Genomic DNA, 23,893 nt, shown 5'->3' on the forward strand with positions numbered 1-23,893 from the left:
TTTCAGAAAGTATGGGCAGAATTTTGCCTTTGATAGGTGGGCAGGCCCGACCGACTTGGTGGCGGGTGGGCAGCCGCCACCGCTTAAACGGGCCCCGCCGCCATTTTAAGTGGGCGGGCCAATTAAGGCCTGCCTAGCGGGCTGCCTGATGGGAAGTGCTGCACATCCTGTGCGGGCAGGGGGGGGATTCCCCAACTGTCAGAGTGCGCTCTTTCGTGCATGCAAAGTGCTGCCTCAGGGAGATCACTGAAAGGCACTGAAACATTAAAAATAGAAAATTTTAAAAATCATTAACATGTGCCGCTCATGTGAAAATGGGACATGTTAATGAAATACACAAAAACTTTATTACAATTTTATAATTCCGATATCAAACCTCATCCCGTCACTGGATGAGGTTTGTAAAAACTCACTTACCCGCCTGCCCGTTGGGCCCGTGCGCCAAACTGAAGTTCACACGGGCCCCTCAAAATCCTGGTTGATTGAAGAATTAATGGCCTTAACAGGGCCTTTAATTAATGGCGAGTACACATCCCGCTGCATAGCGCGCCCGCCGACCAAAACATCACGATGCTGTGCGCTGATGTCGGGACACTCACGTGACGTGAGCACACGACATTTTAAGCGCTGGCGTGCGGACTCCACCACCCACATGCCAGCCAGAAGGTTCAGCCCTATGTGTGTGTGTGTGTGTGTGTGTATGTATGTGTGTATGTGTATGTGTGTATGTGTGTGTGTGTGTGTGTGCGTGTATGTATGTGCGTGTGTGTGTGCATGTGTGTATGTGCGTGTGTGTATGTGCGTGTGTATGTATGTGTGTGTGTGTGTATGTGTGTGTGTGTGTGTATATGTGTGTATGTGTGTGTATGTGTGTATGTGTGTGTGTGTATGTGTGTGTGTGTGTGTATGTGTGTGGTATGTGTGTGTATGTGTATGTGTGTGTATGTGTGTATGTGTGTGTGTGTGTATGTGCGTGTGTGTGTATGTGTGTGTGTGTGTGTATGTGTGTGTATGTGTGTGTGTATGTGTGTGTATGTGTGTGTGTGTGTGTGTATGTATGTGTGGTGGGGTGGGAGGTTGGGTGAAAGGTAGGAAACATACAGCTATGTATTGACTTGTTTTTTGAATCAATCCCCATTAGTTGAAACTCCTAGGTTCTCATTTACATTATCCTTGATCTGGCGGCTAATTGCTAGTTCACCTTTTCCATTTTCTCTCCTTACTCACTTAGTGGCCATGCCTAAGTAAGCCTTTCTTGGTTATAGGACAAAAGTAAGTGAGACTCAAGTTTTAAAAGGGGGAGGGACAGGAACAGTGCACAGAAGACCAAATAGTGTAGTGCACTGACAACCCAGGATGGGGAGGTGCTGCCAATGTTAACGGCAGCACACATTTAAATAAAAGTTCCAGATCCACTACCTGGCTAGCAAGCAGGAGTGGCAATTTGGTGGCAAGAGATTGTGAAAATGGTCCACAGTAGCCAGTCGAGTGGAGGCTGCATGGAACAGAGGGGCAGAAAAGGGGGGTTGCCATGACTATTAGGATGAGGCTGGGCTGGGGGAAGGAATGTTCTATGGTGACTTAGGGTGAGGCTGGTCTGTGGGGCTGGGGAGAAGGGGAGTGGGGTTCCATGGTGATTAGGGTGAAGCCAGGAAGGAGAGGCCGAGGAACTCATTGTGGAGAGTGCTCATTCCCTGCTTGGCCCACAAAGAGTTCTTTCAGAAGCATTTTTTGAAATTTATCTTGGTCTTTCCTGGCAATTTGGCACCTCCACCTGTTATTCTACTATCAAGCTGTGGCCAATACAGGATTCCCTCCGGCATTTAGATATGATTATGTCTTGGTGTGATGACAGCAGCAGTCAGCAAATTTTTGATGTTAAGTAGGTCTTCCCACTGAAAGTGGATGATGATAAGATGACAGTGAACAGGAATGGAGTGATCACAGGATGGCATGTCAACTTGTCCTAAAATTTTGACTTTTCCCATTATTCCCCCTGGGTAAGGGTGTGGGGGAAGGATTAAAATCAAACTGTGAACGTCTACGTGTAGGGAAGAGATACTTTTGGTGATGCCTTATGAAGAGGCATCAAACTTTTTCAGGTGCTCATCTGCCTCCTTTTCATCACATTAAAATGAAGGCATTGCGATTAAGAAATTAATCTTTAAAATGCAAAACAATACTTTGTGTAGTAAAAGTAGCAGTAAAGTCCTAACTGAAACCCAGGAGTACTAAAACTATCAATATGCAGGCAAGAAAAAACACCAGCCTTCAAGTAGCAGCATACAAAATGCCCTCTTCTATGAATCTCCATATTTTACAACAATTCTTACTGTCTCTGATTTGAAGGTGGTGATTATTTGGGGCTGGTTTGCCACCAAAAATGGAGGAGAAAAGGGTTCAAATAATGCAGAACAGGCTGGTGACAGGCCTTACGTGGAACTGATTTTTTTTGGGAGGAGAATCCAGGTGCAAATTTTGTGAGGATTTGAGGTAGCAACCTTTTAAGAACACATTTTCTTTTCTTTGCTCCCCCAAATAAGATGGTAACTCAGAAGAGAATCCAGGCCATACAATCTGACAGTGTTATTTATCTGTCAGTCAGAATGGTTCTATGTTACTGCTCCTAAAGTACACATGGAAGCAAAAGAGTCTGTAGGTCACTGGCTTTATTATTTGCCTGGGCCAAGCTAACTTCCAGATTACTGTGAGTATAGTCAAGTTTCAGGTAATATGAAGCCTGGGAATTGCCTGTGGAAGTTCTTTGCACTGGCCACAAAACAAGTCGTAGAATCATTTGTGGCACAGAAGGAGGCTATTCAGTCCATCATGTCCATGGCAGCTCCTCTGGGAGCAATTCAATCAATGCCACTTCCCTGATTGATCCCCACAACCCTGCAAGTTTATCTACTTCAAGTGCCCATCCAATTTCGTTTTGAAATCAATGGTTGTTTTTGCATCCATCACCCTCATGGGCAGTGATTTCCAGGTCATCGCCACTTGCTGCATAAAAAAGTTCTTCCTCACATTCCCCCTGCATCCCTTGCCCAAAATCTTAAATCAATGTCCCCTCCGTTGTGTTGTTATAATGATATAAGGGCACTCAAAGGATTTGGTAAGCACATTATGGATTAATTTATTTAAATTAGGCACATGGGAACATATATACATGGATAGAGAGCTTGAAGACATCAACAGCAGAGCTGTGTGTGTGTTCTGCTCAAAGGCAAAAATGAAACTAAGACTGGATTGCATGACACACTTCCCTTCTAATGGTGTCATGCTGCTATCCCTTAAAGACATATTACAACATTCCCCTTTTAAAGATACTTGCCCCCCTTCTGAAGAAGTATAACTAATTGCAATACATGTTCATTATTAGTTACCATTAAATCAGTGTATAGAACTAAGGAATCTATTAGTCTCTAAACTATAAGCGTAAGCTGCTGGTATGCCCAGATCTTGGTAATCTTGTCTGGAGATTTTTCTTAATTGATCTGTGGGGTGTTGTTCTTGGATGTTCCTAGTTACATTTGGGATCTTGTCCTCGATGCAATAGGACTGTCTGGAGGGGCTGAGGGGCTGGAATGGACCTGATTTGCCTTCAGTTATGTCTTGCCATTGCACCTGTGTGTGTAATGACTTCATAGGACCTTGGTCCTGAACAAATCCTTGTCATCTTGGCTGGTTGCCACGTACCTTCTGTGGGATCCTAAACTTATTGAACCAACGGTAAACTTGACAATTCTGTACCTGTATTTTTCGTGCATGTTGCTCAACTTCTCTTGCGGTTTTAAAAACTGCTCTCTAGTTTCTGAGAGAGTAGAATGAGTAAGAGTAGGTAAATTGGTGCATACTGGTCTGCTTTGCCAGTGATGGAATAATTGCACTTAAAGGATGTCACTCTCAGTTATAACATTGCAAAGTGTAGATCTTGCTCAGTCTGTCTACATTTGAGAATTGGGGATTTCACCTTGCGAATCATTTGTTCAGCTAGGCTGTTAGATCTAGAGTATTGAGGAGAAGTAGTAGTGTAAATGATATTCCACTTCTCACATGTATCCTGAAATGGCTTAGCAATAAACTGTGGACTGTTATCTGGAATGATCTCTCTAAGTGCACCAAATAAACTGAAAACAGCATTTAGAGTGTGCATGACAGTTGCGTTTGACATATTGTGCAATTGTTGAATAATGGGGTTCTTGGTAAAGCAGTTGACGATGACAATGAAATTAGTGCCATGGACATGAAAGAAGTCAGATGCGATTTTGGACCAAGGATGGGTAGGAACTTCATGCGGAATCAGTGGTGCTTTGTGCTGATTTGGCATATGCTTTGACATGCCTCGCAATGACTTCAATGTCATTGTTCACACCCTGCCAATAGACTGGTTCTCTTTCGAGTCATCTTGTCCGATCTATGCCCATGTGTGAGTGATAAAGTTGTTGAAAAATATTAGGTCACAAAAATTCTGGTTTGACAACCTGTCTGTCTTTAAAAATGACTCGCCAGGAGATGCCTAGTTCAGGATATATGCCAGCACTGGGATAAATAGAACCTAAGAATTTGATCTGCCTCACATTGATGTTCATTTTCAGGCCATTGAACACCAATCCTTCTTTAAGTGCTGCTTGCATCAATAAGTGCAAATTATGGTCATGTTTTTGCTTTGTTCTGCCCACAATAGCTATGTCATCAGTATTACAGATGCATCCTGGTACAGTGCATGCAATGTAGCCCATGTGAGCTTGAAAGAGATCCTGGCTAACAGATAACTCAAAAGGAAGTTGTTAAAAACAGTATTATTTGAATGGGGTATGAAATGTAGGATGCTCTTGGGACCTCTATGTGAGACGTACTGACCAGTAGCCATGCTTGGCATCAAGCTTTGGGAAGAATTTTGCACCTAGTGAATCTCGGATTTAACTCTTCTAATGTGGGTATTTTGAATGGGCTATGTTTCAAAGTTGTATTTAAATGGTCTGGATCGAGGCATACTCTCAATGATCCATCCTTCTTTATGACGCACGCAATGTACTCTTCTACCCCTGTCTTTCTCTATTTGTTTAGTTTGACCTCCAATTTGTCTTGTCAGTGGACACTGCGCTTACATGGTGGATCAATTGATGGGCTTGCATTCTCCTGCAAGTGTAATGATGCAGCTCCCTTGAAACTGCCAATTTTGTCAAAACATTCTGGATATTTTGATATTAGGTCAGAAACTGAGGTGATAGGAGTAGTTTCTGAGATTGATCTGCCTTGTGAGTCTGACTGAATCCATGGGTTGTCACTAGTGCTTGGTCACAGCATGCTGGCAGACCTACAATCATTGAGCCTTTAGTCCCATGATGTAGAACATCTGTGGCACCTAGGAGAATTGATAATACTTGCACTCCAGGGCTATGGATCCTGCACATGGAAGAAGTAACCATTGTATGCTGAACGTTTTGCAGTAGTAGGTTTTGCCAAGGCCTTATATGTGTGTGGGTATATTTCTTTTAGAATCTGCAGAGGTAGTATGTTTGCACTTGCCCCTGTGTCAATCTTGGCCAAAAATTAGTAGTTACCAATTTTCTTAGGGCAGATAATTCAAATTTTGGTAAACACCTCAGATGGTGTGACAGCATCTATGTTTTCCATGAGATTGATGGTGTGAAACATGTATTCACTGCTCTTTATCTTGTCATGTACATCATTTTTTGTTTTGTCAATCTGTTTTGTATGTCTTTCTGACAGGATACTGGATGGTCAGTCTTATTGCTTGGAGGTATCTGTTGTGTACCGTTGGTCTGTTTGGATCAGTGCATGGCTCTTTGCAGCTGCATCAACATTTGCTCTAGTGCACTGCCACTGCCATTGGCCCTTTCTGCCACATGCCTTACAGAATTGATGGAAGGCTGGCATTTCTTTGGTGCAAGCAGAAGGCCATGCCTTCCACATGTCCTGCTAGGTTGAGGTGTTCCAGTAGGTGCTCCAGCAATTGGGGTGGCACTTAGGGCCTATAAGCTTCATCAACCTGCAAAGATCGCTTCTTACTTATGTCCATTCTCGAGCAGCTCTTTGATGCCATATGTTTTGGGCTTGTCTAGCTGATCTTTCTGGAACCCTTCCAAGGGAATGGATGCGCTCGCCAATTCTGTCTGCTGGCTCTGCGTTGGAAAAGTCACAGTACATAGCCTTTTCTCTGCATGTGGTGGTGAGGTGGTCTATGGATTTTGTAGTCTGCTGTCGAAATTACATGAACTCTATTCGATGAATACGGAAGTTTAACCTGATCCTGAATCAGTCTTCCAATCTAGTCCATATCTTTCAAGAACCTTTAGCTCTTCTGTTAATCCTGCCGTGTTCAGCCTGTGTAGACCTTCATTTCCAATTGCTAGGCAAACGGCTTGCTTGTCTGGTTCAGATATACCCGAATCAAGAAACCAGAGCTCTGTACGCTGCTTAAACATTTTGAATTCAGTTAGTAGGTCAGCGGCATCCCAATTCAAACCGGGTAGCTTTGTGAACATTCTGACAATATCCCTTTGATCTTCCTTCTCTTATAGTATCTGGGATGAGTGTCAATGTAGCCGCTTTCACGTGCTTTTCCTTAGCTCCACTGTCATAATGGCAACGTTCTTTGGCCTGATTTTTATGACATTTTTTGGTTTGACTCTCCCTCACTTGCTTTCGATCCAGCCCACACCCTGGTCACTTGCCCGTCCTGACTGATCTAACCTGGCGCTGGTCCTCTCAATGCACTATCCCACTCGCTGAACTGATAGGCTATGCGCCGCAATCTCACCACAAGCGATCAGTCTGCTTAGCAGCCCTTTACTTCAGCACCATCCCCACACTGTATCTTCAAAGCTTTACTGTGCAGTTAGCACGCTGTGACTTCAACATTCTCCGATGCTGCGGCTCCATTGCAATCTTACCAGAACATCAAGGGTCAGTTCATGCCATGTAGCATGATCTAAGGCTGCTAACTGTGCTGCACCTGTACCTAATCTTGCTGCCACGCTGTTTGACCACTGCTGAGCACCATGTTGTGTTGCTACAATGGTATAAGGCACCAATCACTCATAAGCAATTGGGTAAACACATTTTGGGTTAAATTATTTAGACTACACACGAGAACAGGTATACATGGATAGAAAACTTAAAGACATCAATAGCAGAGCTGTGTGTGTGTGTGTGTGTGTGTTTGTGTGTGTGTGTGTGCTCTACTCAAAGGCAAAAATGAAATTAAGACTGAATTGCACGGCTACTTCGAGTGATGTCATGATGCTTCCCTTAAAGGCATAGTACAACAACCTTGTCCTTGTATCAACAGCTAACGGGAAGAGTTTTTCCTTGTCTACCTTATCTAAGCCTGTCATAGTCTTGTACAACTCTATCAAATCTCCCCTGAATCTTCTTTGTTCAAACTAGAACAACCCCAGCCTTTCGAACTTAACCTTGTAACTAAAACACCCCCAATCCGGGAACCATTCTGGTAAATCTCATCTGCACCCTCTCAAGGACCTTTTTATCCCTAAAGTGCGATGAATAGAACTGGATGCAATACTCTAGTTGGGGCCTAACCAGAGCTTAAGGTTCAGCATAATTTCCCTGCTTCTGCACTCAGTGCCTCTATTTATGAAGTTCAAGATCCCATACACTTTGCTAACCACTCTCTCAATATGCCCTGCCATCTTCAAAGATTGATGCACATGCACTCACAGTTCCCTTTGTCTGTGGAATCTTTAGAATTGTGCCATTAAGTCTATATTGCCTCTCCCTATTCCTTCTGCCAAAATGCATCACCTCACACTTGTCTGTATCAAATCCCATCTGTCACTTGTCTGTCCATTCTGCTAGCCTATCTATTCCTGTTGCAGACGATTCATATCATCTTCACTGTTTTCCACTCCTCCAAGTTTGGTATCACTGGCAAATTTTGAAATTTTACTCCGTATTCTAATATCCAAGTCATTTATATATAGCAAAAAAAAGCAGTATCTCTAGACTGTCCAAATAAGAATAGTGATATCTTAATAAATGGTTAAAAGAAATAAAAGAAAGTTATAAATTAACTTAAACTCTTTGAAAAGAGGACAATTTGACAATGTAACAACAATAATCACACCCACAGAATCACGCCTTTCAACTAACTCCTCAATCACTATTCCTAGGTGTGTTCTGTTCCACTGGCATGATGGACTCACCAGAGCTGGTGGGACAGTGTGCACCATAAGGATGGGGTGGTCCAGGGAGCCTTTAATATTGACTCTGGGATACATGAAGTCTCATTACATCAGGCCAAACATGGGCTAAGCAACATCCTCTGATTACCACCTCCTGCTCTCCCTCAGCAGATTAATCAGTATTTCTCCATGTTAAACACCACTTGGAAGAGGCACTGAGGGGAGCAAGGGCGCAGAACGTACTAAGAGTGGCTCTATAGCACCACCACTGACTGAGCTAGCCAAGTCCTGAAAGACATAACTGCCAGACTGAGCTTGCAGCAGGTGGTGCTCGATCCAAAACAAGGGATAAATCAACTTGACCTAATCCTCACCAATCTACCTGTTGGAGGTGCATCTGTCCATGATAGTAGGAGTGATCACTGCACAGTCCTTCTGGAGCTAATATTCTGTCTTCACATTGAGGACACTCTCCATCATGTTGTATGGCGCTACCACTGGGCTAAAAGGGACGGATTCAGGATAGCTCAAAACTGGGCATCCATGAGGTGCTGTGGTCCATCAGCAACAGCAGAATTATATTTCATTATATTTATACCTTTAACCTCATGGTCTGTCTTATCCCTCACTCTAACATTACCATCGAGCCAGGGGACCAACGCTGAACAAAGAGAAATGTAGAGGAGCTTGCCAGGAGCCAGCACCAGGCTTACCTAAAAAATGAGGTGGCAACGTGGTGAAGCTATAACAGTGGGGTACATGCATTCCAAAATGCTTAAGTAGCACACTGTAGATAGATCAAAGTGATCCCACAACCAATAGATCAAATTAAAGCTCTGAAGTCCTGTTATATCCAGTCATGAATGGTGATGGACAATTAAATAACTATTGTGATGAGAAAGCTCCATGAACATCTCCAACCCAAGTGGTGGTAGAGACCAGCACATAATGCAAAAAAGACTGAAGCATTTGCAACCATCTTAAGCCAGAAGTGGCAAGTCGATGACCCAACTTGGCCTCTTCCTGAGGTCCTCAGCAATACAGATAACAGTCTTCTATCAATTCGAATCACACCAGGAAGTATCAGGAAACAACTGAGCGCATTGGACACGACAAAGGCTATGGATCCTGACAACATCCCGGTTATACTTGTTCAAGGCTTGTGCTCCAGAATTAGCCGCTCCCTTAGCTAAGCTGTTTCAGTCAACTACTACACTGGCATCCACTGACAAAGTGAAAAATTGCCTAGGTCTGTCCAATTCAAAAAAGCAGGGCAAATCCAATCCAGCCAAGACTATCCAATCAACCTATTGTCAGTCATCAAAGTGCTAGAAGATGCTGTTGAAGGTGCTAGTGACATTCACTGAACAATATAACTTGCTCCTCGATGTTTAATTTGGGTTCTGCTGGGATTGCTCAGCTCCAGACCTTGGTCCAAACGTAAATAAATGTGCTGAATTCCTGAGGTGAGAGTGACTGCCCTTGATATCAAAATATCATTTGACGGCATGTGGCATTAAGGAGCCCTAGTAAAATTGTAGTCAGTGGGGGGGGGGGGGGGGGATGCTTCAGTGGCTGGATTCATACCAAACACAAAGGAAGATGGTTGCGATTGCTGGAGGCCAGTTATCTCAACCCCTGTCTACTTTAGCAGGAGTTCCTCAGGGAAGTGACCCAGGCCAACTACCTTCAGCTGCTTCATCAATGACCTTCCCTTTATCATAAGGTCAGAAGAGGGGATGTTCATTGATGATTGCTCATTGTTCATTTTCATTCTCAACTCCTTAGATACTAAAGCAGTTCATGCCATATGCAGCAAGACCTGGACAATTCGAGTTTGGGCTGCTAAGTGGCAAAAAAACATGCACACCACACAACTGCCAGGCAATGACCATCTCCAACAAGAGGGAGTCGAAACATATTCTCCTTGACATTCAACAGCATTACCATCATTGGGCTCTCTACCAACATCATCTTGGGGATCACCATTGACCAGAAATTTGATTGGACCAACCACATAAATACCATGACTACAAGAGAAGATCAGAGGCTGGGTATTCCATGGTGAGTGGCTCACCTCCTGACTCCTCAAATCTTTTCCACCATCAACAAGGTCCAAGTCAAGAGTCTGACAGAATATTCTCCATTTGCCTGGATGATGTGGCTCCAACAATACTTGAGCAGCTTGTCCATCCAGGACAAAGTTTCCTGCTTGATTGAAACTCTTTCCACCACTGTGGCAGCAGGGTATAGCCATCTACAAGATCCACCGCAGAAACTTCCCAAGGCTTTTTCAACAGCACCTTCCAAACCTACGATCTCCGCCACCTAGAAGGACAAGGGTAGCAGGGGCATGGGAACACCACCACCTCCAATTGCCCTCCAAGTTATACACCATGTTGAACTGGAAATATATCACTTGTATTTCATCATTGCTGGACTAAATTCTCCTTCCCTAACAGCATTGTGGGTGTGCCTTCACCATATGGACTGCAGTGGTTCAAGAAGGCAGCTCACCACCAACTTCTCAAGGGCATTGAGGATGAGCAATAAATGCTGGCCTTGCCAGCGATGCCCACATTCTATGGCTGAATAAAAAATACAATCAAATTTAGGTGTCTGTTATTAGTCCCCTGCAATTGTTAGCAAATGCCAGTCTTCAGCATGGCAATGAAACAAGACTGACTGGATTAGGTTTTCTGATCATAATACCTATGGCAATCCAATTAAAATGAATGGGCTATTGTCAGCATTATGATAAGCAAACCTAGGCCACTTATGTACGTTAAGTGTAATAACACTTGTTAAACAGACAGAATTGTGAATGACTGTGAAGGTTAATAAGATGCTTTGTATTTATAATTCATTTTTATTAGCTTTGAATCAGAAAGTGTAATTTTCTCGTGTTTTGTAACCAAGGCCGTTAATTCACACAACTTTGTCAGTAAGAAATAATCAACTATCACCTGTTTTTTCTTCTCAATGCAGAGGATGCAATCTTCAAACTCACTTGTAGATTTATAGCTTTCTTATACCACAAAACAATCATATAAACTCATTAGCAGGCTGTAATACAGGCTGTTTTCAAAAGGTGACATTCAGATATCTACAGTTTCCACTCTAAGTATATACCGGTAAGCTATTGCTGTGAATTGGTTTTGCTAATGAGATATATTTAAGACCACAGGGTACCCATTCAGTAGAATATTTGATTGTCAGTCACCATAAATTGCAGTTAGTTAGCACACTTCAGTCTAGTTTCCAGGGTGCAAATGAATATGGTTTAGGAAGGGGCAAGCCTGTAAGATTTTTACATAAAGCAAACAATTACAGAGCAAAGGAATAATATTTGGCTCTCAGGATCATGGCAGTATTATTTGCACCTGCTGCTTCCATGACAGGGAAATAATTCAAGAATGCGCCAGGTGAAAATGTGTTTATTAGTACAATCTCTCTCTCAAAGCCATTCACTGCTAATTGGATGGGCAGAACATCCTATTAAATCACTGTTGATTTGATTCTCAGCAAACAAATTATCCTTATTAAACAGATTTACTTTGCAGTATTTACACTAAAACACTACAGTTTTTCAGAAGAGAGAACTATTTCCCAAGTGTCAATGGTTGGGCTTCCTAGCAGAATTAAAGTATATTCCTTTGAAGGAACTTTAAGAAACAGCCGGCTTTTCCTGATATTTTTTCATCATAAATATACTACAAACACCTACATCCCCTGGATCAGAAAATAAACATTTAAATTAGACTTGTATCACTGTCCGCAGCGGATGCAGCGAGCCATTTAAATCTCCATTCAGTTTGGCAGGACCATAATACCCCACTGGGCCAAAGGGGCCATAAAATCATGGCCCATATAAATACCCATAAAATAGTAACCAAACAGCCTTCTAAAAAGTTTCCCTGGAAACTTAAATTTGTCTTCTTCCACAGGTAACAGATAGGCAGTAATAATCACTTTGATTTAGTATCCAGAAAAGTTAGGACACAGAGAAACTTTAACTTGGTTCTCAGACTGTGGACAGTATTTGCTTGAGTTCCTGTAGCATCTGCAGCAGTTTGTGTTTACTGAAAAATCTTCCTTGTTACTCTATACATTTTTAAAAAACATAACATGTCTATCCTGTTACTGGGCAAAATAGGCTGCTGAATAATAATTAGGGAATTAATAACAGCTAGATAATAACTGCAAGTGCAGTGCCCACCTTCATTCTCAAGACACAATCCCTGTTTAATTTATGCTATTAGCATAGATGCTCACACCCACACTCCAAATGGAGAAGTATAGTGTTGATCCAGAGGCTAACTTGGGGAGTAAAGACATTTCTTATATGTTTAGTAGTGGATAATGAGTGCTGTGAATTGCCTCAATGCCCCAGCCAAGGGAGGGGAAAAACCAGACAATTTGTCTGGAGCTTTTGTAGCTCTTCTAGCAAAGTTACTATGATCAGCAGCATCCCAATAGAAATATACCTTCAAGACTGAAGATAAGAAAATTGGTTGAAAAATTGCCTTAACTTGACTGTTATTAATATTTCTGCATGTCAGAGGAATTGCCTCCCTATAAGCTCAAATCCAGTAAGGCTGCAGCAAAACAATAATTTGAATCAATTTTAAGGACAGAATAAGTCTCAGCTTGTTTCATTAGTTCTCTCTATAAATCTGTGCCTGAGTTTAACAAACTTTAATTAAGTAAAATGTGTGACCTATTCTTTTATTGTCAAGCATCTACACGTTTTAAAATTCAGGGATTTAACTTGCACGTCAACAGGAGCTGATAGAATTATAGTCTCACTTACAGGGACATCCACATACTTGGAAGCTGCTTTCACCTTTAAAATAAAATAGAAAGAAGGAAGATGACAAAAAACATTTCTTAGCCTAAACACACAGCAAAAATATATTAACTTAGTGAGTAGTTTTTGAGACATTTAAGAAACATTTTCTAAGACATGTGTCTTATTGTACTTCAGAAAATGACTAGAGTGGAACCTTCATTGACAGTCATAATAGAAGTGGACTGTATAGATTACCAGATAGTCATGTTTTTACATGAATAATACTACGCATTAGGTTATACATTAGACATGAAGATGAATGGAGAGAACTCCAATACAAATAGCACAAATTAAATTTAATCCTTCTTGTGTTGTAAGGTTAGCAAGCTGTAAAATAAGGTTAAATCTCACATATGGGTTTGTTCTACAAAATTCTGGCAGATAATCAGGAAGATGGGTAATCGGGAGCATGTCTACTAGAGGTTCTACTGTACACCCTGCAATGTAAATGCAGCAACATTGACTGAACACTGAGAATGTTTCCATTTTTTTTTCTGAACAAGAAGAAATGTCTATTAATTACAAATTAACACAAAGACTTTTTTCTTACAGTGAATGACAGAAAGGATGAGAAGAGAGTCCCTTCATCGTATCTGGACAGTTTAGACAGCACTCCTTCCAAGATAGTGACAAACTAAGGAGAGAAAATGATTAGAAGCACATTAACTTATTTGGGCATAACAGTTCTGTTTCTTCTAATCTTAAAAAGTTAATTGTTACCTGACAAGGTTGATGAATCTAAGTTTTAACTTATGTCTTGCTTTATTGTAGCATATGTAATTTACATGAATGAACTCCATGTTTTGCTACTTTCATTGTCCAATGATTTGCTGTATATATCTTACTACTGTTGTAAATTGGATCATTAATTTTCATCTGAATATAATCTTGACCAGATATATTATCACCATTTCTCAGTTACTTTAATAAATTGCCTCTATGTCTACTCAATTCTGTATAACGGAATCTAAAAAACTAATAGGAACACCTACAGTATGATTTTTAAATTCATTACTACATACTGAAAGGTTCTGTTGTAGTGGTGGTATGTGTTTAACATCAACAAGTAGCATTTAGCAATGATTACAGTAATAACCAGTAACTTGCTAATCATTCCATTAAACATCTAAAGAAATTAAAGAGTGGCAATTGAAAGTTCCATTTTAAAAGTGGTGAATCCATGGAACTAGCTACTATCTCTGAGATTTAAAATGTCCAATTCTGAATATTGCCTGCATGAAATTTTCTACCGAGTTTAACTCTTAAGCGTCTTATTCAGATTTCTGATTTCTAAAACAGCCCTAATAGCCATTTTGCACTGTACCTTTGCAACCATGAGAGTTATCATTTCTTTGACAGTTTCTTCAATCAACTCATCAATTTTAGAATGGTATTGCCGCTGAAAAGAAACAGAAAAACACATGGGCAAAATGGGATATTCACTTTTAAAACAAGTTGCTGGCCTAGACATGTCAAGTCTTCACCCAATAAAACGTGCACAGTTTTCTCCTCCACTTTATCACCCTTCAGTCACAGTGAGGGCTTCTCAGAGCATGTATGGCATTTGCTATGAGCATGCCCTTGTTTGTAAATCCAGCCCACAGTAAGCAAGAATCAGGAATGAATGATCACTTGGCACATTTATGCACCTCTAACAGCATTTCAGAAAACCAAGGGGAAAGACCTGAGAGCAGAATGCAACTTGTTCTTCATGTCTAACTTTAAAGTATATGTCCCTGAAGTTACCATGTGCAATGCTGGCATCAAACGTTTAATGTGTCGGCCTCTCTCCTCTGTTTTAGTTAAAGAATAAGTTTATCTCATCTGAATGGGTAATGCCTCCCCTAAAATAATAGAGTGGCATTTCAGATAAATATGTTTAAGTGTTTGTATACTATTATCCAACAGTATAATACGGCCTACAGAACTAAATACAAATAAATACTAAATCAGTAAAAAGCATTAAAAATAAGTTCTAAAATTACAGTTCTTAGTTTATTAACATTATACTTCATCTCTATATAAACTATTCCAGTGATTCAGTCTCAATAATACATCCATTGTAATTCATTTGGAGTTATGTTTAAATAATTCACAAATCAACTTTCAATCGAGAAAACAGTGGCACAGTGTTACATGTGCCGAGTTACCTATTAATTTCCAGAAAGAGCTTTTCAATGTGAGAATTACTTCCTTCAGGATATAACATGTTTCTGATAGGCAACTAGCACAGCCAACAACAGTTCAATTTCCCGAGTACATATATTCTACAACTAAGTAACTAATTTATAGTTTAACAGATGAACAATGGCACATTATATCTTTATTTTGAAAGAAAGCCATATTTACTCTCATCTGATTGATGCACAGCTCACTTTTTAATTAGCCTTATTAATTAATTGTAATTAGTTTGAAATAATAAAAGGTTTGATGTATAAATTTGATTAAAGAGCATCATTTAATAAAAGGTTGCTATCATTTAATGCAGGAAAAATATAATTTTCACAAAGATCATGGTCCTAATGTTTCATGGGCTTTTCTCAGTCCCCACTGTAAATGAGGTAGGAGCCTGGTAGATGTGCCACAGAAATAATGTAGCTGGCATTTCTTGCCATTGCTGGGAGACACAAAATTTCAAGGACCTTCTCTTTGATAGTTTTGTCATTTTTCTTGTACATATGCTTTTGTAAACAGAGTATTGAATACAAAACAAGAAAGTTATGAGAAATGTTTACAAATCACTGGTTAGGCCTCAGCTGGGCTACTGTTCATAATTCTGGGCAATACATTTTCATAAAGATATCAAGACTTTGGGGAGGGTGCAGAGGATGTTGACCATGATGATGCCAGGGAGGGTCTTCAGTTATGTCGAGGACAGAAGAAGTTGGGATTGTCCTCCTCAGAGAAGGATTTAGGGGAAACCTAATAGGCATATTCAAAATTCTAAAGGCTTCTGATGGAGTAAGTAGGGAGAAGCTGTTTCTTCTGGTCACCAAAGATCATAAACTTAAAATAATTTGCAAAAGAACTAAGGGGATAAGAAGTAAAAACAGAAAATGCTGGAAAACTCAGCTGGCCTGGCAACATCCGTGGAGAGAGAAACAGAGTTAATGTTTTGAGTCCATATGACTTCTTCAGAAGACTCGAAACGGACTCGAGACATTAACTCTGTTTCTTTCTCCACAGATGTTGCCAGACCTGCTGCGCTTTTCCAGCATTTTCTGTTTATATTTCAGATTTCCAGCATCTGCAGTATTTTGCTTTTATGTAAGATAAGAAGTTTTTTTTTCATACAGAGGGTTGTTAAGATCTGCAATGTGCTGCTTGAAAGTTTGGTGGAAGCAAATACCAAAGGAACAATTAAAAGGAAATTGACTTGAAGGAGGCAAATTTGTAGTTATTGAAAAAAATTGAGTTGTGGAACTAAATTGGATAGCTCTTTCAAAGAGCCAGAACAGGTACAATGTGCTGAATGGCCACTTTCTGTACTGTACGATTCTACGGTTGTTGATTAAGAAAGTTGATACAATTAAAGTATTTCCTTTACTCAAGGATACCCATTTTACCCTTGAATTCAGCCCTCAAAGTGCTTGCATTTTGAACTTAAGAATTCAGCTTTGGATGTTTGTTGAATTCTGCTTCAATTATATGTCATTTCCACTGAGCCCTGTGTATAAATTCTATGAATAATTTATTAAAGAAACAAACACTAAATAAACACTCAGAAAATTTTTAATAATGAATAATTAGATCAAACTTCAGTTACTGAATAAAATTTCAATAACAAAAGAAAAATCGTTAGAGGTATGTTTGCTGATCTTACACTTCCAATGGAGAGCTATGGTGGGGGGGAGAACTGGAATTGCTATTATTTGAAACATGCTATTCTGTTAATCCTGTCAATTCAGAAGTATTAAGTAGTTGCAGGTTTTATTCTATGTCATATTATTCCACAACGAAATTAAAGAGATTGTTCTGCGCAGATACTCTTGAAGAAGGAAAAAATTATGCTTTGTAAACTGTGACACAGTTATTATATTCAAAGGGTTAGCGTAGTTATCTTAGAAAATACTGTAATGTTTAAAGAGTTATACAGACTATAAATCATCCTTACATGCAGTATAAATATTTTGCTTTAAAAGTTAGAATTTGGTAATAATGTGCTACAATTGAATCTGAATTATAGTGTAAGCTCCTTACTGGAAATAATCATTTTTGTGGAAAAGTGTTAACTTACTTCCTGGCCGACCTCCATGCTGCAAAGCTTTGTGGACTGTGTCTTGGCATCCACCATCACGTTAAACATGGTGCATATTGACTGTGGGACACGGAAATCTGTTGACCTGCTTGTTTTCTGTAGCTTGGCTTCAAACGCAATCCTAGTTCTATGAAAGAAATGATTGTTTTAAAATCTGAAATCTGAAATAGCGTTAGGGGCCATTTGTCAGGGGCATGTTTACAAGCATACAAACAGTACTTGTTATTCAAAATATTAATTATTTTAATTATGTATTCATCATAACTTTACAGATAAAGTGTCAATTACAAATGGCCTCCAAACATATCTTTCTATTCTTCTGTACAGTACTGACTAAAATATTCCAATTACTTTTTACTTCTACCTCAAATGAAACTGGTTGAGGCAGCTTGTGAGATTCTAGCATCATACTTCACACCACCTCCCTAACTTTGTAACGAGTGAACATTCCCATGTAATATCCAAATCAGATTACGTCTGCAAATAGACATAATATTGAACTGTTGACAGTAATTGATTGACATGCTATGTCAAGCATGCTGCTGTAATACAGCAAGGGTTCCTTTCTTTCTAAATTGGCAATCGTTAACTATAATTAAATCTTACAGATAATCCACTAAGTAGGGATTATGCTCTCAGACAAATACTTGTTGGGTTTGCTTTCCATTTCCTCTGTAAAATGCCTAACCTTTTAACACATGACTCAATCATATCGCTGGACATGAGCTTTAGTCTTTGCTCCAGGTGTTTTGCAAACTCCTCCTCTGGCCAATGCAGATCTCTAATGAAGGTCTGCAGAGCATCCAGCTTCCAGAATAAATCTTCTGAGGTTCCTGAGCCATTGCTGCAAAAACAGGGAAAATAGTTATCAGACTCAGTCTCAGGCTATTGCCATCGATTATGGAGACTAGTGCCTGGGGTACACAGCAGTCTTAAGCAAAGGAAAGATGTTGGGTATAAGGTCTCCATTGTCAAAGATTGGATTTTTTTTATCATACACCTTATCTGCTTTGTAGTCTCATGCTATGTAACACTTAACAATTCATCCATATGCAAAGGAAAAGTTTTAGAAATTGCTAGAGAACAAATATGTTTATTAAAAGTGTATGGTAAAAAGTAACCTGGGTTTATAACCACAGGGGCATGTGTGGTTATTTTGTGTTGTGTTTTCATGCATACTTGACATATCTCTCAAAAACAAGAACAACTACCTGCTGGGGATCAGGTGGCTTAGTGGTAACTAGTGGTGGGCGAGGGTTTGCTATTCCCTTGACCTGTAATAATTTAGGCCATTCAGCCAATAGCTGTCATATTTTGGGGCAATATGACTAAATGATTTTGAAATATTCAAATATGCTTCTCCACAGAAAATCCTGAACATCATCAGAATATGTAGGCTAATAATGACCTTTGATGAAATGTACCCTTTTAATTCAGAATTCTAGCAGCTTGGCTTCACTGTGAGATTTGAAACACATTTTCTTGTCTCATGAAATGCATCCTCGCAAACCACTAATGCCAACACTGTACTTTTTTTTTTAGATGTTGTACACACCATGCATTACCATTACTGCTGGCATCATCTTCAGAAACAACATATGGCAGCGTGCGTTTCCAATATGATGGATGCCAGCTGCACTGAAGTAATGAATGCTTCAGAGCGTGGAGAAAGCTACCGTGGGATGAGACCATATCCCAGCATGCCAAGGTAACCCTCACCTTCTGGGAACTCTGTGGTGACAGGAACATATTCCTAAAAGGGTTCGTTTGTTTTTGGGACTCTTATCAGTTGTCTACAGCAATTACAGTTAAAGTAATTTATCTACTACATGAAAAGGTTTGGAAATATTGCTTGAAAGGGATTGGAAATAGTCCAGTTCCATTGGAAAGATATAGAATCAAGCATTTTAGTCTATTTAATTTTGACATAACATATCCATGTCACAACAAAGCGCTTTCTGCGAGCATACTGAAGTTTAAAGCCATTACTTCTGGAGAACTAAGAGCACAACCACACAATCGAGGATTATGAGCTGTATGTGTTATCTGACTAATTTATCTCAAGCACTATAAAAAGTACACTCCATCCTCAATATAATAGATCTCAGGAGCCAAATATTATGCATGTTATAATGAGTTGCATGCTATATTAAATGTCTCATAACATGGTATAAAATATATCACTAATACATTGAGTGTCAACATCCAGTAGTCTAAAATTTGAGATAGTGCTAGAACTGAGAGCCTTGTAATGAGAATGGGGTAGATTCTAATAAGATTTGATTATGGTTGTTAACTTAGTTTTCCTCCAATGATTGATCCATATCTTTCCAAACTATCACACGGCATGCAAACAGAGGAAAATGGAAAAGCACTTATGCTTTCCATTTTCGCGCGTTTCCTAATCTAGTCTCCCATATAGTCAACCCGGCATGAAAATGCTTTTTATTGTTTTTGGAATGATTCCACTTTGCAGTGCTGTATCCTGTGCTTTGAGCAATTTAAACACATTTAAACTGTTAAATGTGCATTCATGTTAACAACTTTACACATCACTTTGTTAAAATGTTTCCTTTTAAATAATTCAAATCAGGGCATTTACAAAAATGCAAAAATTACAAGGGACCAACCATCTTTATGAACCAAAACTAAACTCTTTTGTTCTTGTATATTGTTGCTTAGCTCCTAATTATACAGCAGTGGTATAGGCAGCCAAACATTGGTGCAGTTAAACCGCTGGATATCATGCCCAACTCACAGAGATTTAAGGGTGCTGAATTCTGCCTCAGCAAAACTAATAAAATATTAAAGCTTTGGCAGGTACCTTTGACGATCTGTGAGACACTGAGTACTGCAATAAGTTGTTTATATGCTAAGTATGGCAAACAGGTGACTTGCAACCACACAGGAGCTGTGCTAGAACTATATATTTTTATAAATGTTGATGATTAATAAAGTGTGATATAATATATCTTCAGTGTTGTGTGAGACCTGCTGGGCCAGCATATACATGAAATTGGAAAACGCTGCTGAGAGAATTTTCCACTCCCAATAGATGCAAACATTTCTGAATCAGATTTTTATTAGGTACAGGCTTCCAAAATTATACATTTTCCAAAATCTTGGAGAAAAATGCTTGTTCAAAATCTAACTTCAACATTATTTGTAAATGAGGAAAAGGCAATGTTAATCTTTTAAATATGGAAGCACATTAATCGCTACTTTTTTGAGAAATTTAAAAAGGATATCCCCGCTGAAGGGTTAATAGCATTTCTGGTTTAATTTATTCTTACCCAACTTCTTGCTTGCAAAAAAAAAAGAAACAAAGGACAGATTCATGCCAGGTTACTATAAGTGACAAATCAGACCTAACGTGTATTGAATACACACTCAGCATCATATATATTGGCGATCCATGACGAAGCAGAAAAACTAGGCATTTGTGGGAGGTTAACTGGTAGATTTGGTACTTTGGGGAGATTCACATTTGGTAGATTCACATTGGGAAGATTACTTGTTAAACTCCTGTGGAAGAAACAGACAGAAAGAAAATACCATAACAGTGACAATGTAGATGCAGATGTGGAAGCATGTGACACCCTTAAATAAATCTGCAAAACCATCAAAAAATTCACAGCAATAAAGAGCTAATTACACAAAAAAACATGTTATTTAAGTATGTGTATGGGAGATGTGTGCTTGCTGTGGATTTTCTGAGCCTGCAGTAGCAAGAAACAAGCAGAGTTAGAGAAAATAAGGAAGGGAATACCACGCATCAAGAAGCTTAGAAGCAAATAAGTAGATTATTGACAGAAATAAAAAAAACATAGCTTGTGGCATGAAATATGTTATTATATTTAAATAATCACTAAATAAAAATCATCATTTTGTCCATTCACAGCTTCCCTGAATGTGGAGGATTCTTTGATTTGTGTGCACAGTTTCTGCCTTTATAAGCACCGCTTGCCAGATTAATGAAGCTTTCTTTTAAATTTCACCTTATGTGCATAACATATAACCCCAAAAATATCTGTCTATGCCCCAGCGTAGTACCCCTGCAAAAAAAATATGCAGTATATTGAAGTGTAGAAAAAATCTCAACCATTGTGTTGTAAGTAGGCTAAAGGAATCCCTCATTCCAGAACTAGCATCAAATTAATATTTTTTGTTAGAAAAGCATTTAATAATCATGATAAAATGAATAATGAAAATCTTCTGTTTATTAATTTGTAATGGGCAAGTAAACATCATTGGTTTATATGAATTCAATGTATGGCTCATGGAAATGCAAGTTAAATACAAAACTTTGGAATTAATATAATTATTGCCTTTTCAAACTGTTAAAATTGCACAATATAAAGAAATAACCGAAAATCAGAACTGTTACCATGTCAGAAGAGGCCAAAAATAAATCACTAATGGAGTGAAATACAAATATTCCAAATTCCTAGCAATGTTAGCAACAACTCTTACTTTTAACCTTACTGAGTATTTAAATACACAAACATGTCATAAAACAAATGGGTACCTGCATTGGAACCAAAACAACCCGGTAACCTTTTCAGCAACTTTTTCAAATTACCATGTCTATAGTCAATAAATTGCATTCTTCTGGTATCTGCTTGTGGAAATTTATCCCACTAGAAACTCAGCCAGTATTTAAAGTAGTATTAACATCAGGTTAGAAGTGCATCCTCTGACACTTTCATTTGTCACATGTCTCCAAGCAATGATGAACCTCATTTTGGTGATTCACTACACTGGAGTCAATGGTATACACCTGAGTATCTGGATTTAAAAAAAATCTAAGGTTCAGCATTGCATAAGCACTGATGCCTTGGGTTTATACTGAGTTCAAAGAAAACACAAGAATTAGGAGCAGGAGTAGGCCATTCAGTCCCTTGGGCCTGGTCTGCCATTCAATAAGATCATGGCTGATCTGATTGCAGCCTCAACTCCACTTTCCTGTCTGTTCCCCATTACCCTTGACTCCCTTGTCGATCAAAAAAAGGAATTCAACTTGGAACCGTAAAGATCAGCTTGATCAGTCTAGTCCCCTAGTGCTCTTACATTACTAGTCCTAAACCCAGAAAATTAGTGTTTGTTGAAAAGCCAAAAATAAAGGTCAGCTTGTTTCTTAAGATGTATTAGGTCTAAACAGCAGCTCAGGAATCATTAGCAATACATTTATAATGGGACAGTTTGCCTGTGAACTACACCTGTTAAAGATTGTCAGGGTATTGGTTGCAATACCCTGACATTTATTTGCGTTAAATTTACATCACTGTGCTCTCTTCGGGCATGGTCAGGGACAGACATCAAAGGAAGCTTGGGTGCAGTACCATTTCGTGGCAAAATGAGGAAAGAGTCAGATTTGCCTCCACATTATTACAATTTATGATACTGTTGGCAGCAGGGCAGAGGAAGACAGGATCCATCTGCCCATTAAATAGGCACTAATGACATGCGTTTTGCATAAGTTTGACAGCATTGCCAAAAATAATTACATGGGGCAGAATTTTCGGGTCGGCAAGCGGGGCAGGGCCCGCTCACCGATACATAAAATGACGCGTGGTGACATCAGGCGTGGATCCCGACGTCACTGCGCCTCACTTAGATTTCCAGTTTGGCTGGCGCACAGCCAAGGCCTGTTAAAAACTAATTAAAATAGTTAAATGAACTGCCCGTCCAAGCTTAAGGTTGGTGGGCAGGCGAAGAGCCCAGGCAGCCTTCGCATTTTTCATGGAACCTCATCCACAGACAGGATGAAGTTTCGTGGAGTTTTTATAAATTAAATAAAGTTTTTCATTAATGTTCCTTGACATGTCCCAGCTCATGTGACACTCTCACATGAGGGGACATGTCTTAAAATATTTTCTTTTCTTTATTTAGCTTTCAGAAAACTTTGATTTCTGCGCTCTTTTGCGCGCATGTGCGAAAGAGCGCAGGCCCTGACTCAGGGAATACCTTTCAGGTGTGCGTCATGTCACACTGGGCGGGCCTTAATTGGCCCGCCCACGTAAAATGGCAGCGCGGACCCGCTCGGGTTCATGCCCGGTCCTGCCTGCCCCCGCACAGCCCCCTCGACGGGGGGACAATTCTGCTCAGGGTCTTTAAACTTTAAACTAGTGTCATGGAATCTTTTACATTTACCTGTGAGGGTAGACTGTTAAACTGAACAGGAATAACAGGTTGTAAAGTAGCATCACAATGCACTACTAGGATATCCAATACTTAGCAATATAATCTGAAAATATACCCTATTAGCAAATTACAACTACACTTATTTGTATTGATGCCATAAATACTTATGGTACCTACCAAATTGTATGGATTTCATTGCCAACACACAGTTAATGTTCAGTTAATTGAAACCTTTAGACATATGTCCATATTTAAATCAAAAAAGCTGCACTCTGTGTTGAAGTGTGAATTAACATAATGTATCATTTTCCTGTTTGGTTACCAAAAGAACACAAATAAAACTTTACCGGAATGTACGTAAACAATTTACGTCAAGGGTAAAAATATCAAGAACTTTGGGTACTATTTTATTTTCATAGGAACTCTGACCATGTGCTGCATTTTATGTCCCCCCGCAGGCGTGTTTTC

At 39.5% G+C, this 23,893-nt stretch overlaps 1 protein-coding gene across 2 annotated transcripts in view; it reads right to left on the bottom strand.

Annotated features, from left to right (window-relative positions):
* Positions 1 to 23,893, bottom strand: part of cadpsa (Ca2+-dependent activator protein for secretion a) — a 563,574-nt gene that overhangs the window by 93,694 nt on the left and 445,987 nt on the right. The window contains exons 21-26 of one of the 2 annotated variants that reach the window (XM_041192085.1): positions 20,672 to 20,806; positions 17,970 to 18,125; positions 17,261 to 17,408; positions 14,348 to 14,422; positions 13,574 to 13,657; positions 12,985 to 13,017 (exon numbers count right to left, since the gene is read on the bottom strand). In XM_041192085.1, the coding sequence (XP_041048019.1) occupies positions 12,985 to 13,017; positions 13,574 to 13,657; positions 14,348 to 14,422; positions 17,261 to 17,408; positions 17,970 to 18,125; positions 20,672 to 20,806 (631 nt within the window). The remainder of the gene's footprint in view (positions 1 to 12,984; positions 13,018 to 13,573; positions 13,658 to 14,347; positions 14,423 to 17,260; positions 17,409 to 17,969; positions 18,126 to 20,671; positions 20,807 to 23,893) is intronic. The other variant, XM_041192084.1, reaches the window with a different exon arrangement.

The sequence above is a fragment of the Carcharodon carcharias genome, chromosome 7 (genome assembly GCF_017639515.1).
Source record: "Carcharodon carcharias isolate sCarCar2 chromosome 7, sCarCar2.pri, whole genome shotgun sequence".
Classification (NCBI taxonomy): Eukaryota; Metazoa; Chordata; class Chondrichthyes; order Lamniformes; family Lamnidae; genus Carcharodon; species Carcharodon carcharias.